This window comes from Mobula hypostoma, chromosome 10 (genome assembly GCF_963921235.1).
Source record: "Mobula hypostoma chromosome 10, sMobHyp1.1, whole genome shotgun sequence".
NCBI classification, from domain to species: domain Eukaryota; kingdom Metazoa; phylum Chordata; class Chondrichthyes; order Myliobatiformes; family Myliobatidae; genus Mobula; species Mobula hypostoma.
In genome coordinates this window covers 2,709,879-2,732,506 of record NC_086106.1, presented here as the reverse complement: position 1 = coordinate 2,732,506, position 22,628 = coordinate 2,709,879, and the positions used below count along the sequence as shown (strand labels likewise).

General features: G+C 42.1%; 1 protein-coding gene across 1 annotated transcript in view; it reads left to right on the top strand.

The window, feature by feature from the left end:
• Window positions 1-22,628, top strand: part of timm50 (translocase of inner mitochondrial membrane 50 homolog (S. cerevisiae)) — a 163,341-nt gene that overhangs the window by 31,879 nt on the left and 108,834 nt on the right. Inside the window, exon 2 of the mRNA XM_063061235.1 lies at window positions 6,130-6,161. Within this exon, the coding sequence (XP_062917305.1) occupies window positions 6,130-6,161 (32 nt within the window). The remainder of the gene's footprint in view (window positions 1-6,129; window positions 6,162-22,628) is intronic.

Sequence of the window (22,628 nt, the reverse complement as noted above, 5' to 3'; positions counted from 1 at the left end):
CCCCTAAACTTTTGCCCTTTAACTCTCAACTCATGTCCCCTTTGTTTGAATCTCCCCCACTCTCAGTGGAAAAAGCCTATCCATGTCAACTCTATCTGTCCCCCTCATAATTTTAAATACCTCTATCAAGTCCCCCCTCAACCTTCTATGCTCCGAAGAATAAAGGCCCAACTTGTTCAACCTTTCTCTGTAACTTAGGAGATGAAACCCAGGCAACATTCTAGTAAATCTCCTCTGTACTCTCTCAATTTTATTGACATCTTTCCTATAATTCGGTGACCAAAACTGTACACAATACTCCAAATTTGGCCTTACCAATGCTTTATACAATTTCAACATTGCATCCCAACTCCTATACTCAATGCTCTGATTAATAAAGGCCAGCATACCAAAAGATCTCTTCACCACCCTATCCACATGAGATTCCATCTTCAGGGAACTATACAGCATCGCTCCCAGATCCCTCTGTTCTACTGCATTCTTCAGTGCCCTACCATTTACCATGTGTGCAACACACATCAAAGTTGCTGGTGAACGCAGCAGGCCAAGCAGCATCTATAGGAAGAGGCGCAGTCGACGTTTCAGGCCGAGACCCTTCGTCAGGACAAAGTCTCTTCCTATAGATGCTGCTTGGCCTGCTGCGTTCACCAGCAACTTTGATGTGTGTTGCTTGAATTTCCAGCATCTGCAGAATTCCTGTTATTTACCATGTGTGTCCTATTTTGATTAGTCCTACCAAAATGTAGCACCTCACATTTATCAGCATTAAACTCCATCTGCCATCTTTCAGCCCACTTTTCCAAGTGGTCTAAATCTCCCTGCAAGCTTTGAAAACCTACTTCATTATCCACACCTCCACCTATGTTAGTATCATCTGCATACTTACTAATCCAATTTACCACCCCATCATCCAGATCATTAATATATATGACAAACAACATTGGACCCAGTACAGATCCCTGAGGCACACCACTAGACACCGTCCTCCAAACTGACACACAGTTATCCACCACTACTCTCTGGCGTCTCCCATCCAGCCACTGCTGAATCCATTTCACTACTTCGATATTAATGCCTAACGATTGAACCTTCCTAACTAACCTTCCATGTAGAACCTTGTCAGAGGCCTTACTGAAGTCCATATAGACAACATCCATCGCTTTACCCTCATCAACTTTCCTAGTAACCTCATCAAAAAATTCAATAAGATTTGTCAAACATGACCTTCCACGCACAAATCCATCTTGACTGTTCCTAATCAGACCCTGTCTATCCAGATGATTATATATACCATCTCTAAGAACACTTTCCGTCAATTTACCCACCACTGACGTCAAACTCACAGGCCGATAATTGCTAGGTTTACTCTTAGAACCCTTTTTAAACAATGGAACAACATGAGCAATATGCTAATCCTCCAGCACCATCCCCGTTTCTAATGACATTTGAAATATTTTTGTCAGAGCCCCTGCTATTTCCACACTAACTTCCCTCAAGGTCCTAGGGAATATCTTGTCCGGACCCGGAGACTTATCCACTTTTATATTCCTTAAAAGCACCAGTATATCCTCTTCTTTAATCATCACAGTTTTCATAATTACCTTACTTGTTTCCCTTACCTTACACAATTCAATATCCTTCTCCTTGGTGAATACCGAAGAAAAGAAATTGTTCAAAATCTCCCACGTCCCTTTTGGCTCCACACATAGCTGTCCACTCTGATTCTCTAAGGGACCAATTTTATCCCTCACTATCCTTTTGCTATTAATATAACTGTAGAAACCCTTTGGATTTATTTTCACCTTACTTGCCAAAGCAGCCTCATATCTTCTTTTAGCTTTTCTAATTTCTTTCTTAAGATTCTTTTCATTTCATTTCATTTTTAAAATCTTTTTATTGATATATAATCTTCTACAGCTATAAAATACAGAAGTTCCACAAATTAGTATATATATGTTTAATAAAGCTGAAGGAGGAAAACTTATATATGCTGATGAAAAAGAATTTTTTTTATAAAAAAGATTCTTTTTACATTCTTTATATTCCTTGAGCACCTCATTTACTCCAAAAGCTGCCTGTATTTATTGTAGATCCCTCTCTTTTTCCGAACCAAGTTTCCAATATCCCTTGAAAACCATGGTTCTCTCAAACTTTTAACCTTTCCTTTCAACCTAACAGGAACTTAAAGATCCTGTACCCTCAAAATTTCACCTTGAAATGACCTCCATTTCTCTATTACATCCTTCCCATAAAACAAATTGTCCCAATCCACTCCTTCTAAATCCTTTCGCATCTCCTCAAAGTTAGCCTTTCTCCAATCAAAAATCTCAACCATGGGTCCAGTCCTATCCTTCTCCATAATTATATTGAAACTAATGGTATTGTGATCACTGGACCCAAAGTGCTCCCCAACACATACCTCCATCACCTGCCCTATCTCATTCCCTAACAGGAGATCCAACACTTCCCCTTCTCTAGTTAGTACCTCTATGTATTGCTGCAAAAAACTATCTTGCACACATTTTACAAACTCCAAACCATCCAGCCCTTTTATAGAATGGGCTTCCCAGTCAACGTGTGGAAAATTAAAATCTTCCACAACCACCACCTTGTGTTTACTACAAATATCTGCTATCACCTTACAAATTTGCCCCTCCAATTCTCGCTCCCCATTAGGTGGTCTATAATACACCCCTATAAGCGTCACTACATCTTTCCCATTCCTCAATTCCACCCAAATAGCCTCCCTAGACGCGTCCTCTAATCTATCCCGCCAAAGCACCGCTGTTATATTTTCTCTGACAAGCAATGCAACACCTCCCCCTCTTGTCCCTCCGATTCTATCATACCTGAAGCAACGAAATCCAGGAATATTTAGTTGCCAATCACACCCCTCCTGCAATCATGTTTCACTAATAGCTACAACATCATATTTCCAGGTATCAATCCATGCTCTAAGCTCATCCACCTTTCTTACAATGCTCCTAACATTAAAATAGATGCATTTAAGAAACTCTCCACCTTTTACTCTCTGTTTATTCCTAATGGAGCAAACAACTTTGTTATCTTTTCCTTCCTTCTCCCCTACATCTTCGGTCCGAGTGCTCCCTTTCTCTGTCCCCTGCCTATCCTCCCTCACATGCTGTCTACTAGCTTTCTCTATTTGTGAACTAACCTCCTCTCTCCTAGTCTCTTCAATTTGATTCCCACCCCCCAACCATTCTAGTTTAAAGTCTCCTCAGTAGCCTTCGCAAATCTCCCCGCCAGGATATTGGTCCCCCTAGGATTCAAGTACAACTCGTCCTTTTTGTACAGGTCACACCTGCTCCAAAAGAGGTCCCAATGATCCAAAAACTTGAATCCCTGCCCCCTGCTCCAATCCCTCAGCCACACATTTATCCTCCACCTCATTCCATTCCTACTCGCACTGTCACATGGCACAGGCAGTAATCCCGAGATTACTAACTTTACGGTCCTTCTTCTCAACTCCCTTCCTAACTCCCTATATTCTCCTTTCAGGACCTCTTCCCTTTTCCTATCTATGTCATTGGTACCTATATGTACCACGACCTCTGGCTCCTCACCCTCCCACTTTAGGATATCTTGGATGCGATCAGAAACATCCCGGACCCTGGCACCAGGGAGGCAAACTACCATCCGGGTCTCTTGACTGCGTCCACAGAATCGCCTATCTGACCCCTAACTATCGAGTCCCCTATTACTACTGCCCTCCTCTTCCTTTCCCTACCCTTCTGAGCTACAGGGCCAGACTCTGTGCCGGAGGCATGGCCACTGTCGCTTCCCCCGGGTAAGCTGTCCGCCCCCCCCCCCCACCAACAGTACTCAAACAGGAGTACTTATTGTCAAGGTGTACAGCCACTGGGGTACTCTGTATTACCTGACCATTCCCCTTCCCCCTCCTAACCGTGACCCACTGGTCTGCCTCCCGTGGCCCCGGTGTGACCACCTGCCTGTAACTCCTCTCTATCAACTCCTCACTCTCCCTGACCAGATGAAGGTCATCGAGCTGCAGCTCCAGTTCCTTCACGTCCTTTAGGAGCTGCAGCTTGGTGCACCTGGCGCAGATGTGAACGTCCGGGAGTCTGGGAGACTCCAGAACCCCCCACATCCGACACCGAGAACAGCAAGCTGCCCTCACGCTCATGCTTCCCCCCTTTCCTTGAACAGCAGGAAAAATTGAAAACCAAACCTTCGTCACCTCGCCCGTTTCTGCCTAAGCTAGTTGAGCCAAAGCCCTTAAGCCTTCACTCTGCTCCTGGCTCACTCCGCAGCCCACAAAACGACGCTGCCTGCTGTATAAGGCTCTGTTCCTTTTAAATCTTCCGCGCTTCACTGCCCGACATCACACGCCTGCGCAGTCCCGCCTCTCTCAACTCCGACGAAAAACAAAAAATTCAAAATGGCTTCCGCCACACTCCCTAATTTTTTATTCTTTCAGATTTTCTTTTAATATCTATATCTTTATCTGTGTACCTGTAATGCTACTGTGACACTGTAATTTCCTTTGAGATCAATAAAATACCTATCTATCTTCTGCCAAGATGAGACCACACTCAGGGTGGAGGAGCAACACTTTATATTCCATCTGGGTAGCCTTCAACCTGACGGCATGAAATTAATTTACCCTTCCAATTTAAAAAAAAGTTTCCCTCCCCTTCCCTCTCTATTCTCCTCTCTGGCTTCTTGCCTCTTTTCACCTGCCTATCATCTCCCCCTTGGTGTTTTCCTCTTTCCATTTCTTCTATGGTCCACTCTCCTCTCCTATCAGATACCTTCTCCTCCAGCCCTTTACCTTCCCCACCCACCTGACTTTGTCTGTCACCTTATGGTCTGTCTTCCTTCCCTCCCTCCCCCCACCTTTTTATTCTGGTGTCTTCCCTTTTCCTTTCCAGTTCTGAAGAAGGGTTGTGGCCCGAAACATTGACTCTTCATTCATTTCCATATTTTCTGCCTAACTTGCTGAGTTCCTTTAGCATTCAGTGTGTGCTGCCTTGACTGGATGTTCAGGAGGAGCATTTTTCACTTGGGACCGAGCTTGATAACTGCATTTCTTAGGTATGTGAATTGGGAAGGATTAGAGATGAGCTGGGGGAAAATCCTTTCCCTCTCATTATATGTAAAAATTACCTATAAGAGCAGTAACCTACAAGGCAATATGCTGAGAGTTGGGAGTTACCTAGAAAGCTCAAATTTTGTCTGGAAGGGATATGTTGGGCTGCTTCTTGTGCTGTGAGTCTCTTTGAATCTCTTTAATGGGCAGACTAGTGAGAGAAAGACAAGTGCAGAATAAAACTGGAATTCCAGTTGATGCCAAGAGTTTAAAAATCCATTGAACACCATTTTGATTTGGAATGTGTAAAGGAGGATGCCGAATGCAATTGCTTCAGAAAGAAATTTATTAGATTCTCGAAAAGAACATCATTAGATTCTTTTAGCTAAAGCATGTCGATGAATTTCATTACTCATGGATATTAAATCAAAAATACTGCATCTGGTACAGTACTGTGCAAAAGTCTTTTAAGTATATGTGTGTTTTTAAGTATAAATTTTATATACACACACAAATTTCATAACAAATGTGAGTGATGATGAATCTGATTCTGATATGACTTTCCTTATAGTGGACTGAGATTGTGAAGGAAGCAGGGAGAGGAGAATCATGGTTGGGACAAGGGGAAATGTGAGGGGAGGGAGCGGGAGATGCTCTGTAATGAATAATAAACCAGTTGGAATCAAATTACCTTGACTAGTATCTCAGGGCTGGGTGTGTCTGCACCTGCACCACCCCCAGCCTCTGACACTCATTCTCTGCCAGCTGCCCCACACCCCACCGGCAAACCTCCACCCTCATCATTCTCAACATCCTTTCCTCCCACCAGAATCACAAAACTCACGCTCCGCTCCACGTTGACAAGTGCAGTATTGTGCAGAAGTCTTAGGCACCCTAGTTTTACATATATATGTCTGTATAAACTTTTGCATAGTACTGTAAATAGGTTTTCAATGTAGTTTTCAAACACCTAATTGTTAAGGATTGTGAATTATTAAAAATCGTTTCCCCTTTCTCTTCCTTCCTCCCCCCCCCAAATAATGACCACCGCCTTGCAGGTAGTAATTCAACAGATGAAGCTGGAAATAAGGTAGGAAATCTTTAATTGCTTTTCATAACAGTGGATGAAGGGTGATGGTGTGTTGGGAATTGTGTACTGTTATTATTTTACCTTGTAATGGTTAAGAATTGAGTCAGGTGAAGAACCACTTTTCATGAGGCAAACTGTGAGAATCAGGACTGCTCACTGCTTTTGTATTTCTGACCTCCCAACCAATCCCCTCAGGCTGTTTCTACCACGTAGCCTCTTATCTTTGCTGATAGTTGAACAGATGCAACGTCTGCTCTAGTGCCAGGTTTGCTCTTTGCTCAGCTGGTAGTAGCTGTAGCCTGGATTGATTCTGCATCCGGAGATAAAACTTGTAGTTTTGGCATAATTGACATTCTACCTCAATTGTATATATTTCCCTTTTTTCTCTTTAGTGGGAAAAATTTCCTTTCTTTACAGATGTACTTAACCTTGGAGAAAGTATAGTCATAGTCATAGTCATACTTTATTGATCCCGGGGGAAATTGGTTTTCATTACAGTTGCACCATAAATAATAAATAGTAATAAAACCATAAATAGTTAAATAGTAATATGTAAATTATGAAATAAGTCCAGGACCAGCCTATTGGCTCAGGGTGTCTGACCCTCCAAGGGAGGAGTTGTAAAGTTTGATGGCCACAGGCAGGAATGACTTCCTATGACGCTCTTGTGTTGCATCTCGGTGGGATGAGTCTCTGGCTGAATGTACTCCTGTGCCCAACCAGTACATTATGTAGTGGGTGGGAGACATTGTCCAAGATGGCATGCAACTTGGCCAGTATCCTCTTTTCAGACACCACCATCAGAGAGTCCAGTTCCATCCCCACAACATCACTGGCCTTACGAATGAGTTTGTTGATTCTGTTGGTGTCTGCTACCCTCAGCCTGCTGCCCCAGCACACGACAGCAAACATGATAGCACTGGCCACCACAGACTCGTAGAACATCCTCAGCATCGTCCGGCAGATGTTAAAGGACCTCAGTCTCCTCAGGAAATAGAGACGGCTCTGACCCTTCTTATAGACAGCCTCAGTGTTCTTTGACCAGTCCAGTTTATTGTCAATATAATGGAGTTTCAAAATCAGACTATTGATTGCTTTAGAATCTACATGTCCAGAGATTGGCACTGTTCATACCTTGGATTTATAGATCCAGAAGTGTTAGAAATTGCCCAATAACACCAATGTGAGCAATTAACCATATGCCTTTGGAATGTGGGAGGAAACTGGAGCACCTGGAGGAAATCCATGTGGTACAAACTCCTTACCTGCACCAACGGAACTGGGTTGGTGGCACTGTAATAGCGTTATGCCAGCCGCTACACTACATTCCACGCGTCATGATCGTATTGAATGTGGAACATACTCAAGGAACAACGTGCTGCACAGGTTTCTTGTGCTAGGACCACTGATATCAGGGTGGGAAATAGGGCTGGAGATTACAGAGTGAGGGAGAAACGGAAGGATTGAAAACAAGAATGGGAATTGTAAATATATATTTACAATATATTTTTTATCTTTTATATATTGGTGAGACCCGACGCAGACTGGGAGACCGCTTTGCTGAACATCTACGCTCTGTCCGCCAGAGAAAGCAGGATCTCCCAGTGGCCACACATTTTAATTCCACATCCCATTCCCATTCTGACATGTCTGTCCACGGCCTCCTCTACTGTGGAGATGAAGCCACACTCAGGTTGGAGGAACAACACCTTATATTCCGTCTGGGTAGCCTCCAACCTGATGGCATGAACATCGACTTCTCTAACTTTTGCTAAGGCCCCACCTCCCCCTCGTACCCCATCTGTTACTCATTTTTATACACACATTCTTTCTCTCACTCTCCTTTTTCTCCCTCTGTCCCTCTGAATATACCTCTTGCCCATCCTCTGGGTCACCCCCCCCCTTGTCTTTCTTCCCGGACCTCCTGTCCCATGATCCTCTCGTATCCCCTTTTGCCTATCACCTGTCCAGCTCTTGGCTCCATCCCTCCCCCTCCTGTCTTCTCCTATCATTTTGGATCTCCCCCTCCCCCTCCAACTTTCAAATCTCTTACTAGCTCTTCCTTCAGTTAGTCCTGACGAAGGGTCTCGGCCTGAAACGTCGACTGCACCTCTTCCTATAGATGCTGCTTGGCCTGCTGCGTTCACCAGCAACTTTGATGTATGTTGCTTGAATTTCCAACATCTGCAGAATTCCTGTTGTATGGGAATTGTAAAGTTGAGTCTTTTCTACCAGCAGTCAGATACAGAATCAGAATTAGTTTAATATCCCAACATATGTCGTGAAATTTATTAACTTTGCAGCAGCAGTACAATGCAGTCCATAATAAATATCAAAAAAAAACCGTGTTCATGTGTTCAATGTTCATTTAGAAATCGGATAGCAGCGGGGAAGAAACTGTTCCTGAATCGCTGAGAGTATGCCTTCAGGCTCCTGTACCTCCTTCCTGATGGTAACAATGAAAAGAGAACATGTCCTGGGTGGTGGGGGTCCTCAATGATGGACACTGCCTTCCTGAGGCACTGTTCAGTCAGTGTGGTTCAAACAGTGGGATAATGGATGAATAAGGTTTAAATGTGTTAGGGTGCAATGAAATAATAATTAGTTAGGATTAATATTACTATTACTCTAAAGCTGGAATCAACACTTTATTGGTATCGTTTGATCTCAATTTCAAAAACAAATGCTGAATACAAGCAGCATATTTTCAAAGAATCTTTATAAAACATTTATTCATTACACGTATATTTTGAAGACAGGCCAAGACTGTGCACCACAGGAACAGGAGTCTATCAAACTAAATTAACCCAGGTTGCTCTGCAGTATATTTGCAGATTGTTGTTGTGTGTGTTAAGCCTTCATATTAAGGCTGGCAGTGTTTGGACACTTAGTGTTTCTTAATTATCTTTACTGGTCAAAAAAAAGATCAGATGCACACTGTGTGAAGTGTGGCTCCCGGCACACTCCTCATAGCACTGTGAAAAACAGCTTCTTCCCTTTGAGTCAGCACTGATCATCAGCAGCAGTTTGCAAACTGATGTAAACAGGCAGGAAGCATCCAATTCCCTTTCATCATCCGATAGTTCACAGGCATTGAACACATTCCCAACAGATTCACAGGTGAAAGTGTGGCTGGACTTCCGTAGCGCTTTCACCTTGTCAGCTGAAATTCCACTTGCGAGTGTTTCCTGTGGACACATGCCATCACCTTTCACTTATTCTATTGTAGTTAATAAAGACATCTTTATAGTAGAAGATAGGATGCTATTCAGCCCATAATATTTCTGTCAGTTTTCTGAAGAGTTTACTGTTAATACTGTTAATTTCACTCTTCTGAAAGGTTTCCTTACGTTTGGAGTATTGTGATTCTTGGGAATTTTCCACTACTGAGAGCTCTGGATGTTTGGTTGAATTGTATACTCACAAAGAATTTTATGTTTGCAAGTTAGGGAAACAAGGTCTGAGAAAAGTTCCGATAAATGGGTATGGAGCATGAGGGATGGTCACATAGGATGGTTGATTAGCTTCAAGGGCGACTTGTACTTTTTGTGTCTGTATATTTCTTTTGAATTGAAAGCCTGGGCTTAATGCATTGATGCTGTTACAAAGAAAGCACACCAACGGCTATATTTCATTAGGAATTTGAATATCACCAAAGACGCTCGCAAATTTCCACAGAAGTACTATGGAGAGTGTTCTAACTGGCTGCATCACTGTTTGGTATTGGGCCGGGGGTGGTACTGTGGATGATTGAAGTAAACTGCAGAAAGTTGTAAGCTTAGTCAGCTCCATCATGGGCACTAGCCTCAGTAGTATCCAGGACATTTTCAAGAACTCCCATCACCAGGACCTGCCTTTTTCTCATTACTACCATCAAGAAGGAGGTACATGAGCTTCAAGGCACACACTCAATGATTGAGGAACAGTTTCTTCCCCTCTGCCATTCGATTTCTGAGTGGACATTCGACCCATGAACACTACCTCACTACTTTTTAAATTTCTATTTCTGCACTACTTATTTAACTACTTAATCAATTAAAATAAATATATATACTGTGATTCATTTTTTCTATATTATGTATTGCTTTGTACTGCTGCTGTAAAATTAGCAAATTTCATGACATGTGCCAGTGATAGTAAATTTGATTCTGATTCTGGACCTTCAGAAATATCATTTTAAATTTAGTTTGATGACTTACTACCATTAAGTTCAGAGGTAATTCAAAATATGAGAGTAGTTCTTACAACGCGGGGCATGAACAGCATTTTGAATGGAAAGTATTTTATTTATCATCCGTCCTCAGATCCCAGATTGTTTGTGTTAATGCAAGTTAGTTGAAGATAAATGTGCTGTAATGCACAATTATGTCCTGACACCAGGTATTGGGATGTTTTGCTGTCACGGTGGAGGGATAAGTGAGGTGCCAAAGCCAGGTTGAGTAATTAGTTCAGCCATTATGATTGCACCCTTTTAGGAGTCAGTGTACCTTGCCCAGGAAAAAGGAAACTTCTCAGAATCGGGTTTAATATCACTGGCACATCTCATGAAATTTGTTGTTTTGTGGCAGCAGTATATTACAATGCATAACAATAAAAACTATGAATTACGATAAGAAATATCTATTTTTATTATGTATTGCTTATATGTATATATCAATAAACTTTTTATATATATGTAGTGCAAAATGAGAGCAGAAAAAGAAAAAAAAAATGAGATAGTGTACTTGGGTTCATTGTCCATTCAGAAATCTGATAATGAAAGGGAAAAAGCTGTTCCCTAAAATGTTAAGTGTGGGTCTTCAGGCTCTTGTACCCCCTCCTTGATAGTACCAATGAGGAGGGGTGAGGGAGGCCATTCCCGATCGATTCTGCCTTCTTGTGGTGTCACCTTTTAAAGATGTCTTCAATGCTAGGGAGGCTAGTGCTCATGATGGAATGGAGCTGGCTGAGTTTATTAAAGACTTGCAAAGGGAGATTTGTAAGTCCTTTGAATACAAGTTAGTACAAATACGGTTATGATGTTTAGTTGGGAGAAATAAAGTGATGTTTGTGTGTGGGACTTTGACTTAACATTTGCTTCACTCTTTGCATAAAATTTCCTGTCAGAAATTGAAACTGGAGGCTTGGTGCTGTGTATAAAAATTGGTTTGAAGGAGGAAAAAGGCAGAGTTTATTTTAGCTTGGACATTTAATCCGGATAATTGGATATGCTTGGAGAATGAATCTGGGCCTGTCCATAAAATCTTCCCCTTTGACCAAACTTTTGCCATCTGCCTCAATTTTCCTTATTTGGCTCAATGTCAAATTTTGTTTGTTCCTGCAAAGTACCTTGGGACATTTTTCTATGCAGTAAGCACTGATTAAAATATACATTGTTGCTGTGCCCTGCATCAGTCTGTGGTGGTCGTTGTTAATGCAGATTGATGTGAATCTCCACTGCTGTAAACTAAAGAATCTTATTAGGTTCTTTACTCCAAGCACGGCTCCTGAGCATAGTATCAGAATTGGGGGGAATATTACTGGCATGTGTCATGAAATTTGTTGTCTCTGCAGCATCGGAACAATGCAGAAACAAAAATAAAAAAAAGTAGTGCTGCCTGGCCTGCTGCATTCACCAGCAACTTTGATGTGTGTTGCGTGAGGTAGTGTTCATGGGTTCAATGATCATTCAGAAATTGGATGACAGAGTGGAAAAAGCTGTATCTAAATCGCTGAGTGTGTGCCTTCAGGCTCCCGTACCTCCTCCCTGATGGTAGTAATGAGAAGAGAAGTGTTCTGAGTTATGAGGGTCCTTAATGCTGGATGCCGCCTTTTTGAGGTATCGCTCCTTGTAGAGGTCCTGGATATTACGGAGCCTATTACCCATGATGGAGTTGACTAAGTTTACAACTCTCTGCGGTTTATGTAGCGTAGTTTCCATTCCTGTTCTCAGCAGCAATCTTCTATCATAAACAAATAACATGTAGTTTTGTATTTTTAAAAATTTGACATATGAGGTACTGCTTCATGTCGAAGAAAAAGTAATTATATTTTCAATATGCACCTTTCAGCATCGAAAGATATGCTGGGAAGCCAAAATCATGGCTCTCAAGCTAGCCTCAGTTGGTGAGGTTTCAACTCCTTTGGGTGAAAGGGTTCATGGTTCCACTAGCTCTGGCTACAAAGTTTGTAATCTAGCATCCTGCTCAGATGGAAATCTTTCAGTGGTTGTTGGAGGTGAAGTTTTTGTCAGAGTGTACTTGCTAGCAGAATTAGGACATTTAAAGAACACTTACAATCTGCTGAAAGCAATGATTTTGTTGATTTGAAAACCAAAAGTTCTCATAGATTCACCTGCAGCTTGTATTTCACATGTGCCTGGGGTGAGAATGCTAGCACCTAATTCACAGTGTTACATTATCCTCAGCACATGCCAGAAACACACCATTAGGTGCGGCTGTGAACCTTGGTGCTTCCTAAGAAATGGAAGTGCTGCTATTGGTAGCCCTTTGATATACAGACACTTTGAAATGCTGACCAGCCATCAAAGGGAGTACTTTGATTCCCAGTGGCCATAATTACAAGGAGTTCCCATCACTGAAAGAATTTCCCAAGAGTTCGTTCTTTTGTAAAAGGATATATTGATTTTCCATATTTAACCTGGGAGCATAGCATTCAAATAAAAAAGTTTTTCAGAGATGCCGTCTTAGTGAAAGTGTGTTCATGTCCATCATTTCAATGGACACTACCTATCAGAATCCATGGCACAGTCATGAAATTAGTTGGAACGTATTCTTTTAAATTTCTTTTTGGTCCACAGTGACCTACTCTACCTTTCTAGTTTCCTAAAAATACTATGAATGGGTCCATCCATGGATGTGTGGAAGATTTGGCATGCTTTAAAAAATGTACATTCTGTAAAACATTACATGTGTCTTCATAACCTTTTAATGTGTGTTGCCTTTGACTTCCATTTTCTGCTCACTTCGGGAAGGCGGGAGGAGAAGATGGCGGCGCAATGCAGCTCACAGTGGCCACTCCGGTGGCGATGTCTGTTATTTGTCAAGTAGGGTGCCATGCACAATCCTGATTTGATGGAGACGGACGTGAGAGCACGGAGGAACATCTGGAGAAACTTCTGAAATGCCTGCTTCGCTGCTGCTGCTACTGTGGTCTGGAATCTCTAGAAGAGAAGGCCCCGAGTCCTCGGCTTTGCTTGTTGCTCGGCGGCCGGGGCGGGGTCGAAGATGCTCGGCAGAGGATGGTGCTCGGAGAGGTTGTGTTGGAGGGGCTGGTCGGAGGCTCGAAGTTTTCGGACAGACTCAGAGTCAGCTGCGATCGGGTGCTTCCAATGCGTTGGCAAGTTGTCGGCGCTTGGAGGTTCACGGCAGGGAGAATTTCTCCCTTCTGCTGCCTGTGTTAGATGATGAGTCGATCGGGACTTTGAGACTTTTTTTTTACCATGGCCATGGTATACTCTTTATCAACTTATGGTATTGCTTTGCATTGTTGTAACTATATGTTATAATTATGTGTTTTTGTCAGTTTTAGTCTTGGTTTGTCCTGTTTTTTTTGTGATATCATTCTGGAGGAACATTGTATCATTTTTTAATGCATGCATTTCTAAATGAAAATAAACGAGGACTGAGTGTCCTCATAATCTAATAGACAAAGTAGGGTATTTGGCTAACAGTCTCTGAAACCAGCAGCAAGGGTAAATAAGGTTATGGATATGTGCCTTTTTTTAGTCAGGTCTTGGGATACAAGAGCAGAGTGTGGTGGAAGTATATAAAACATTAGTTACATAATTTTGGTTGCTACAGTACTGGTAGAATATGATCATTCTGGAAATTCATCTGATTGCGACTTTGGGATGGAGCATTTCTGCTGTGAAAATAAACCAGACAGACTAGATTAATTTTCTTTGCAGCAGAGGAGGCTAGAGTGGGACCTGGGGACCTGACTGAGGCATATAAAATTATGAGGGACATAGACAGATTAAATAGTGAGAAACATTTCCCCTTAGAAGGGGTGGCTTAAACTAGAGGGCATTGGTTTAAAAGTTCAAAGTACATTTACTATCAAGGTATGTATAAATGACACAAACTTGAGATTCGTCTGCTTACAGGCAGCCACAAAACAAGAAACCCGAAAAAAAAACCCAATTTAAAAAAGAAAGACCAGCACCTAATGCGGAGAGGGAGGGAGAGATAATAAGAAAACAAAACAAACAAATCATGCAAACCATAAAGGTATTGGAGGGTGTTTATGGAAAATTAACAGCCAGAGGGTGGGTGAAATGTGGAACGCAATGTTTGAGTGGGTGGTAGAGGCAGATACTTCTGCGACATTTAAAAAGCATTTAGATCTGTACTTGCAATGCCACAGCTCAGAAGGCTGTGGACCAAATGTTATGCATTAACAATCTCACTGGATAAATAAATTCTATGTCATGTTTCACAATCCTTTGAGAACAAGGAAAATATGGTATGACATTCCTCTTTCTCATTAGAGTCATTAGCTCTTTGCTGGGCTTCAATTCCACAGATGTTGGATGTCCTCCATAGTCTTGCCTAACTGTGCGGAACGGTTTAATCCTTGAAGTTATAGATTCTGATCTTAAACTTCTTTGCTGTCATGTTGAAGTTACTTTTGATTTCATGAAAATTCCTTGCCAATGTTTTAAGTTTGTTAAATTTAATTAGAAGTTACTGGCATAACAGATCCTGAACATTTCAGAATTCACAAATTCATGGTCAGCAATAGTTTCTATCATTTCTGAGTATTCTCATACCAAATTTTGGATTGGCTTGCTGTATTATTTATTGTTCAGCAGTTGTTGTTTCCTTTTCTCAATTTTAGTTGTTTTTTTAGTAAGTTGTAAACAGTGTAGTCCCTCCAGCATTTTGTGTGTGTTGCTCTGAATTTCCAGCATCTGCAGTATCTCTTGTATCTCTTGGTGGTTTTGGCATGTGTCTTTGTGATTAGCACAGTAAAACTTAGAACTTTGATACCAGATGAGCAGATTTTCAAGTCTCATCTGATGTTATTTTATTAATGCACACTTTTATTTCAGATGTTACACAGTAGAATAATCAGCCAGCCTGGGTGAACTGAGTGAGTTCCTGTTGTGTGAAAGTGAATGTGGGAATTTGGGTCCCAGTGATCGGAAGGGAGTGCAGGAGTTATGAGTCTGGTAAATGGAGGGCAGTGTTGGAATCAGTGCCAAATGAACCATTTACCTGGCCAGTTGGATTTTCAAAGAGTGTGATAGTGGGTTATTGGAGTTTCAGTGTACGAGGTGTTTAATTCTAACGCCATTGTGTTTGTCCTTAATCCCTTTATGCATTTCCACCCCAAGTTCCTGAATGGTTCTTATGAGCACAAATGTAAGGTAATTTGTGGTATGACAAAATCATCTGCTTCTGTGGTAGCTCACTCATCTTTGGTTCCCACTGGATCACCTGTGGCTCCAAGTAGCTGTTTGCTTGTGACAGCAGCCACACCCCGGTACACTGCTTTGACAAGGGGCTATACCAGGTGATGGTAGCTAGCTGTCTCATACCCCAGTGAGATAGGGACATGCTTATCCTAGCATGCGAAGTCAGCTCCAGGGGACTGGGCGGTTGAGATCTACAGTGAAACTCAGGAGGTTCTGCAATGCTGCACTGGAGAGCGAAGAGCATGACAAAACACAGAAGACATCATGGATCCATTGCAGCCAAGGAAGATCCCAGTTTGTGATGCTTGTTCGTACCACTGGACCTAGACTTCTGAGGTAGAGAGAGTGGAACTTCCCCAGTGTAGTTGCTTTTCCACCTTAAAAACTCTCCCGCTCAGACATCATTGGACATTTATTTATTTATATATATATATTCTCTTCTATATTATGTATTGCGTTGAACTGCTGCTGCAAAGTTAACAAATTTCATGACACATGTCGGTGATAATAAACCTGATTCAGATTCTGATGGACAACCACCAAATGATCCTTGCTAATAAATGGATTTTCATTTGAAGTATGATCCAGTGAATGCCCAGCACTAGTACAAGTCTGGCTAATTATGAGTGGGAGTCTTCAATCATAGAGCACGATTTTTCGGAGTTTTGTATTCTTGGTGAAAATGCAGGACCTAGACTGAGATTTTAACGGTGTTTCTGGGCCAAGATCGGGCTTGAGAGGAAAAGTAATATGCAGCGTTATAGAGTATGTCCCAGTGCCAAAGAGCAATGCAACACAATTATGGAGTTTAGAAGTTCATTATTTCTGAATTCATGTAGTTGAGTCAAATTCTAAGAAGACTGTGTGGAAGGATTGTTCTTGATTTAAATATTTTTGAGAATAGTTTGGTATGTTGTTTAATTTAACATTTCTACACAACCAATCTGAATTGCTCTTATTTATGTGAAGACATTGTGCACGGCGCAGTCAACCACTTTCAGTGAAACATGCAAACTAATCACTGGATCAGATCTAAACTTGTGATTCTAACTTCTCTGTTAATGAGATTTGGCTCTTGCAAGAGCTACAGACGTTGTAAATAAAATATGGCATTAATTTTGTAACACTTGGCTATTTACCCTGTTAGAAAGATGGAGAAGCAAAAACAAAACTCTTGCAACTGTTCATGAAATTTGAGCCAACGTTTCTTATAAGGCTTAATCACAATAGTTGTTTTAATGTTTTGCTAATGTCACTGGCTCCATAATCCTAGATGCTGGGTTTAGCTAAGATTGCTCTAGGTCGGGTGGTGGCACAGTGAGATAAGCGCCGGGCTCGAGAACAGAGGTTCCGGAGTTTGATCCAGTGACAGACCGCTCCCAAGCGCGCCCTCCATCCGTGCCAGGTTGATGTCGAGTTTGCAACTCCACCTCATAAAAAAAAACACTGCCACCTCCAGTTTAAATTCCCATGTGGAATATTGTGGAGGATCAAATACCCAAACCCAAACTGAGTTAACTTGACATGGCGTAAAGAAAGAATTCTCATTTGAGGAAGTTTACATGGATTTAAATAGATTCAGCAGTGGCTAGATAGGAGACGAGACGCCAGAGAGTAGTGGTGGATAACTGTGTGTCAGATTGCAGAACGGTGTGATGCCTCAGGGATCAGTACTGGGTCCAATGTTGTTTGTCATATATATTAATGATCTGGACGATGGGGTGGTAAATTGGATTAGTAAGTATGCAGATGACACTAAGATAGGTGGCATTGTGGATGATGAGGTAGGTTTTCAAAGCTTGCAGAGAGGTTTAGGACAGTTAGAAGAGTGGGCTGAAAGATGGCAGATGGAGTTTAATGCTGATAAATGTGAGGTGCTACATTTTGGTAGGACTAATCAAAATAGGACATACATGGTAAATGGTAGGGCATTAAAGAATGCTGTAGAACAGAGGGATCTAGGAATAATGGTGCATAGTTCCCTGAAGGTGGAATCTCATGTGGATAGGGTGGTGAAGAAATCTTTTGGTATGCTGGCCTTTATTAATCAGAGCATTGAGCATAGGAGTTGGGATGTAATGTTGAAATTGTATAGGGCATTGGTAAGGCCAAATTTGGAGTATTGTATACAGTTCTGGTCACCGAATTGTAGGAAGGATGTCAATAAAATTGAGAGAGTACAGAGGAGGTTTACTAAAATGTTGCCTGGGTTTCATCTCCTAAGTTACAGAGAAAAGTCGAACAAGTTAGGTCTTTATTCTTTGGAGCGTAGAAGGTTGAGGGGGGAACTTGATAGAGGTGTTTAAAGTTATGAAGGGGATTGATAGAGTTGACGTGGATAGGCTTTTTCTATTGAGAATGGGGAAGATTCAATCAAGAGGACATGAGTTGAGAGTTAAAGGGCAAAAGTTTAGGGGTAACATGAGGGGGAACTTCTTTATTTAGAGAGTGGTAGCTGTGTGGAACGAGCTTCCAGCAGAAGTGGCTGAGGCAGGTTCGATGTTGTCATTTAAAGTTAAATTGGATAGATATATGGACAGGAAAGGAATGGAGGGTTATGGGCTGAGTGCAGGTCGGTGGGACTAGGTGAGGGTAAGAGTTCGGCACAGACTAGAAGGGCAGAGATGGCCAGTTTCTGTGCTGTAATTGTTGTATGGTTATATGGTTACATTTATGAAGAATGGACTACCATTTCGTTGCAAATTTATCCATGATTATTATCTCTTCAGCTGTGTGGGTTGATGCCAAAGGAACCTTGGGCTGTAGCCTAGACATGTTCCTTAGATTGTTTGCTTACAGCTAGCTGGGTATTTACGGAGCTTGGGGCATAGGAGCAAACCCAACTAAAGAAGCGACAAGAACAAAGGCATAAGAACTGAAGAATATGAAAACGCATGGGGTTGCCTTAAATCAGGGGTTCCCAATCTGGGGTCCACGGACCACCTGGCTAATGGCAGGAGTCCATGGCATAAAAAAGGTTGGGAACCCCTGCCTTAAATGCAGAAGATTCTGGTTTGACAGATAAGCATCTGATTTCAATGGTTTCTTTTCAAATGAACCTTCACAAAGTTTATTGACCCTTGTCCCAAACATCTTAACCGAAGAGGTTGCTGCCTTATTATTGTTTTATACAGTAAAAGTGGAGTTACCCCATGTAGGCACTTACTTGAATACCCTTTAATCATGTGAGGTATTGTTTTCAGAGGTGTATGCTGTCACTGGGGTGTACTTCACACGCGTGGATTATTACCAGGTTATGCCATCATTGCTGCAAACTTAATGGGGAATGCTTCTGTAAGTGTCAACTTTCAAAGGTGTAAATTCTCACTGGAAATTCTTATGCAGATGTGTACTTACTTGGACCCATTAGTATTAACTGTCAGTGAGGTGCTGTTTCCCCGATCTGACCTCTTGTCTGAATACTGTCTCGCGGGTGTGTACAGCTTTGCTAACATGTTTTCACTGGGAAACTGTTTATCCTAGGGAAAGCACATTACAGGTAGAAATTTGTGGGTCAGACAACATCTGTGGAGACAAAGGGATAGATAGAAGTCCTGATCATCGGTCCTCAGTTCTGATGGAGGGTCTCAGCCTGAAATGTTGACTGTATCTTTTCTGTAGATGCTGCCTGGCCTGCTGAGTTCCTCCAGCACTTTGTGTGTGTTGCATATATAGAATCTTCACCCCTTTGCTGTCTCCAACGTCTGTCACTTTCTCCATCTCTCTCCCCCCAAAGTTCCATTTTCCCATCGACCCTTCTTCTGTCAGATCCACCGATCATTTGCTGGCTCCTGCTTCGCCTTTCCCCTCACCCTCTCCACTTATGCTTATAGGCCTAAATGCAGAATCTTGACTTGAAATGACGATTATCCTTTTGCCTCCACAGATGCTGCCTGATGTTTTGAGTGCCTCCTGCAGCTTGTTTTTATTTTGTTCCAGATCCCAGTATCTACAGCCCCTTGTGCCTCCATTGCCCCAGGGAATTATATCTTGTGGCAAAATTACAACCTAAAATGTAATATCTTTAGATCTTTTTTTCCTTCTTCTTAAGCCCCTCTGGGCATAGGCTGTTGACAGCAGCTCACCAGAGTCCTCTGTCCTGGGCCAATGGAAGGATGATTGTCTCTGTGGCTTCTACATTCACCTCATGACCTTATCTATCTTCTTGGCGAAGATTCTTCTCTCCCAGGAATGAAGTCTTTGGTGCTCTTGTTGTCATTTCAGTAGGTCTGGGTTTTTACAGGATGGGGTTGCTCGCCCCATGTCCAACCCTCCTCCTTTCCCAGCTGGGCTTGGGGCCATTCGTGGTAGAGTTTCAGACCTTTTAACTGGAATGAATTGTTGGTAACCCAGAGCTTATAACTTGTAATCTGTGTGAACCTATTTCTGACTGGGACCTGCTGAATACAATTGGAATTGGAGACCCTGGCTGACAGATTTCTTATTCTTCCCCATAGCCCAGGGCAAGCAGACCAATTGGAGCACCCCATTGCTTAGCCAGCTGACTATTCAGGCCGAGTTAATGAACCTGAGATTTACTATCTGCGTGGTATGAGAGTTCATTTAGACCATAAGATATAGGAGCAGAATTAGGATATTCGGCTCACTGAGTCTGCTGCATCATTCCATCATGGCTGATTTATTATCCTTCTCAATCCCATTCTCCTAACTTCTCCCCGTAACCTTTGACACCCTTTACTAATCAAGAACCTATCAACTTCTGCTTTAAATATAGCCAACAATTTGGTTTCCACAGCAGTCTGTGGCAATGAATTCCAGAGATTCACCACCCTCTGCCTTAAGAAATCCCTCCTCATCTCTGTTCATAATTCACAATGAGACAATTGGGCAGCTGTTATAATGTTTGCACTCCTATTCAGGTTCTGGTGACAGCAGGTGGATTAGGAGATACAGGCTAAGCAATTTAAGTCCTGAAGAAGGGTCTTGGCCCAAACATTAACTGTTTATTCATTTCCATAGATGCTGCCTGATCTGCTGAGATTCTTCCAGCATTTAGTGCACGTTGCTTTGGATTTCCAGCATTACAGAATCTCTCGTGTTCATAGTTTAAGTCCAGCCATTTTTGGCTTGCTGCATAAGATATCAAGAAAAAGCTGTAAGCATAGGATACAATGAAGGCCCAGCAACATCCCAATTATAGGATCCACTTTATATAAAATGCACTGTATTCACTTGTCTCGGTTACTCCTACAACACCTCCCCAAACCACAACCTCTACTAGAAAGAGCAAGGCTAGCAGGCATATTGGGAAACTTAATTACTGCATGTTCGCTTCCAAGTTTCACACTACATTGACTTAGAAATATATTGCTATTCCTTCATTGTTGCAGGACCTTAATCTTGGAATTGCTAACCCTGGAGGTGCCTTCACTAAATGCAGCTGACCAACATCTGTTCAAGGGCATCCAGGCATACGTGGTGAATGCTGGGCCTGCCAGTGATGCTCAGATCCTGAAAAATTATTCTTAAAAAGAGCTTGGTTCTTAGAGCACAAAGGAACAATGTCCTCATATTGAATATGAGGCTTGGATTCAACAGAAGGGATGGAGACAGCACTTTAAAGCTGTTAACATTCAGCAGCAGAAACCTTAATTGAGCAATTTTAATGATGCAAGCCACAACCAGTTTACAGTATGTCAGCAGATGTGTGGGTTGCTGCCAGTAACTAAATTGAAACTAAAATTAATTCTTTAAGCCTTGCCACAGATGATCTCAGAATTTTTGTTTTGGCAATTGGCAAAGATGACTGTTCTAATTACCTATTGTTGGAGAAAGAACTGGTGTTGTTTTGCAGTGCTCCACGTGGTGTTTGAATTTCCATAGCTGACTGTTCAAGCACTTGCAGCCTCTGCTCATTCTGTTAAGAGCGTTTAAATCAAGTCTGCTAGATGTAGGATGAATGGCCACCTTCTATGCTTTAGGAAAGTGTGAGATGTTGGCAAGTCCTTTGTGATAGAGGTATATTATGGGAGGCTTCCTCGTCACTTCTGAGTCCAAGGCTTGGGATCAACAGAAGTAATATTACTGACACTTTTATGCTGCTTTTGAAGTGGGGGGGGAATCTTTTTATATGCAGGTAAACTCCTTGGAGATATCACACCACAAGCCTTGTTCATTTCTATTTCAACCTCATTGGCTTAGAGCTGAACAAGGAGCTTGAATGAGAGCGTAGCACACGTTCACGTTTGGATGTGAAGCTGCTCCTTTGATCTTTACTCAGCTCACGCCATCTGTATGTTGCAAATGGGCATGTGGCCTTTTATCATGCAGCACACTTCTTCTCGTGTTCTGTTTAGGACATAAGGTGAGGAGATTGACGCTGACGTCTCATTCGTGCTTTCCTGTCTGTTGCCTTGTTAATTGCCCACATATTCAGCTAAAGTCAATGCTGTACTTTTCCTGCTCTGGCAGTCCTACATTTAGTCATCACTAAAGGAGATGTGGATGTGAAGCGTTTGTGCTGTACTGGCAGAGTTGACTGTTTTCTGTTCTGTGGCTTAATGCCCAAAATATACCAGGTGTAGTCCAAAGCATTGTGGAGCTGGGTGAACCTGGGGGGTGGGGGAGAGAAAAACACTAATTTTAATTCTAAAGAACAATTTCCTGCTGATAGTGGAGTTTTGCTCTATCAGAAAGTTCCCTATAATGTTCTCAATTTATTCAGTACGAAACAATTTATTCAGTTGCAACACAAATTGGCCATTTAAGGCAGGGGTTCCCAACCTGGGGTCCTTGGACTCCTCATTTACTGGTAGGGGTCCATGGCATAAAGAAAAGTTGGGAACCCTGACTTTCAGATAAGCTGCTGCCTGTGGGGAGTTTCCTTGCTCTGTTGGCTGCATGAAGTTGCTGTTTAATGTAACATTGATAGTAACACACACAAAATGCTGGAGGAACTCAGCAGGTCAGGCAGCGTCTAAGAAACAGAAATAAAACAGTTGACATTTCTGTCTGAGACCTCTCAGACTGAAACTAATGTAACTAATGCCTGCTTCCTTGACCACCAGCCAGCCAAAAGAATGAAA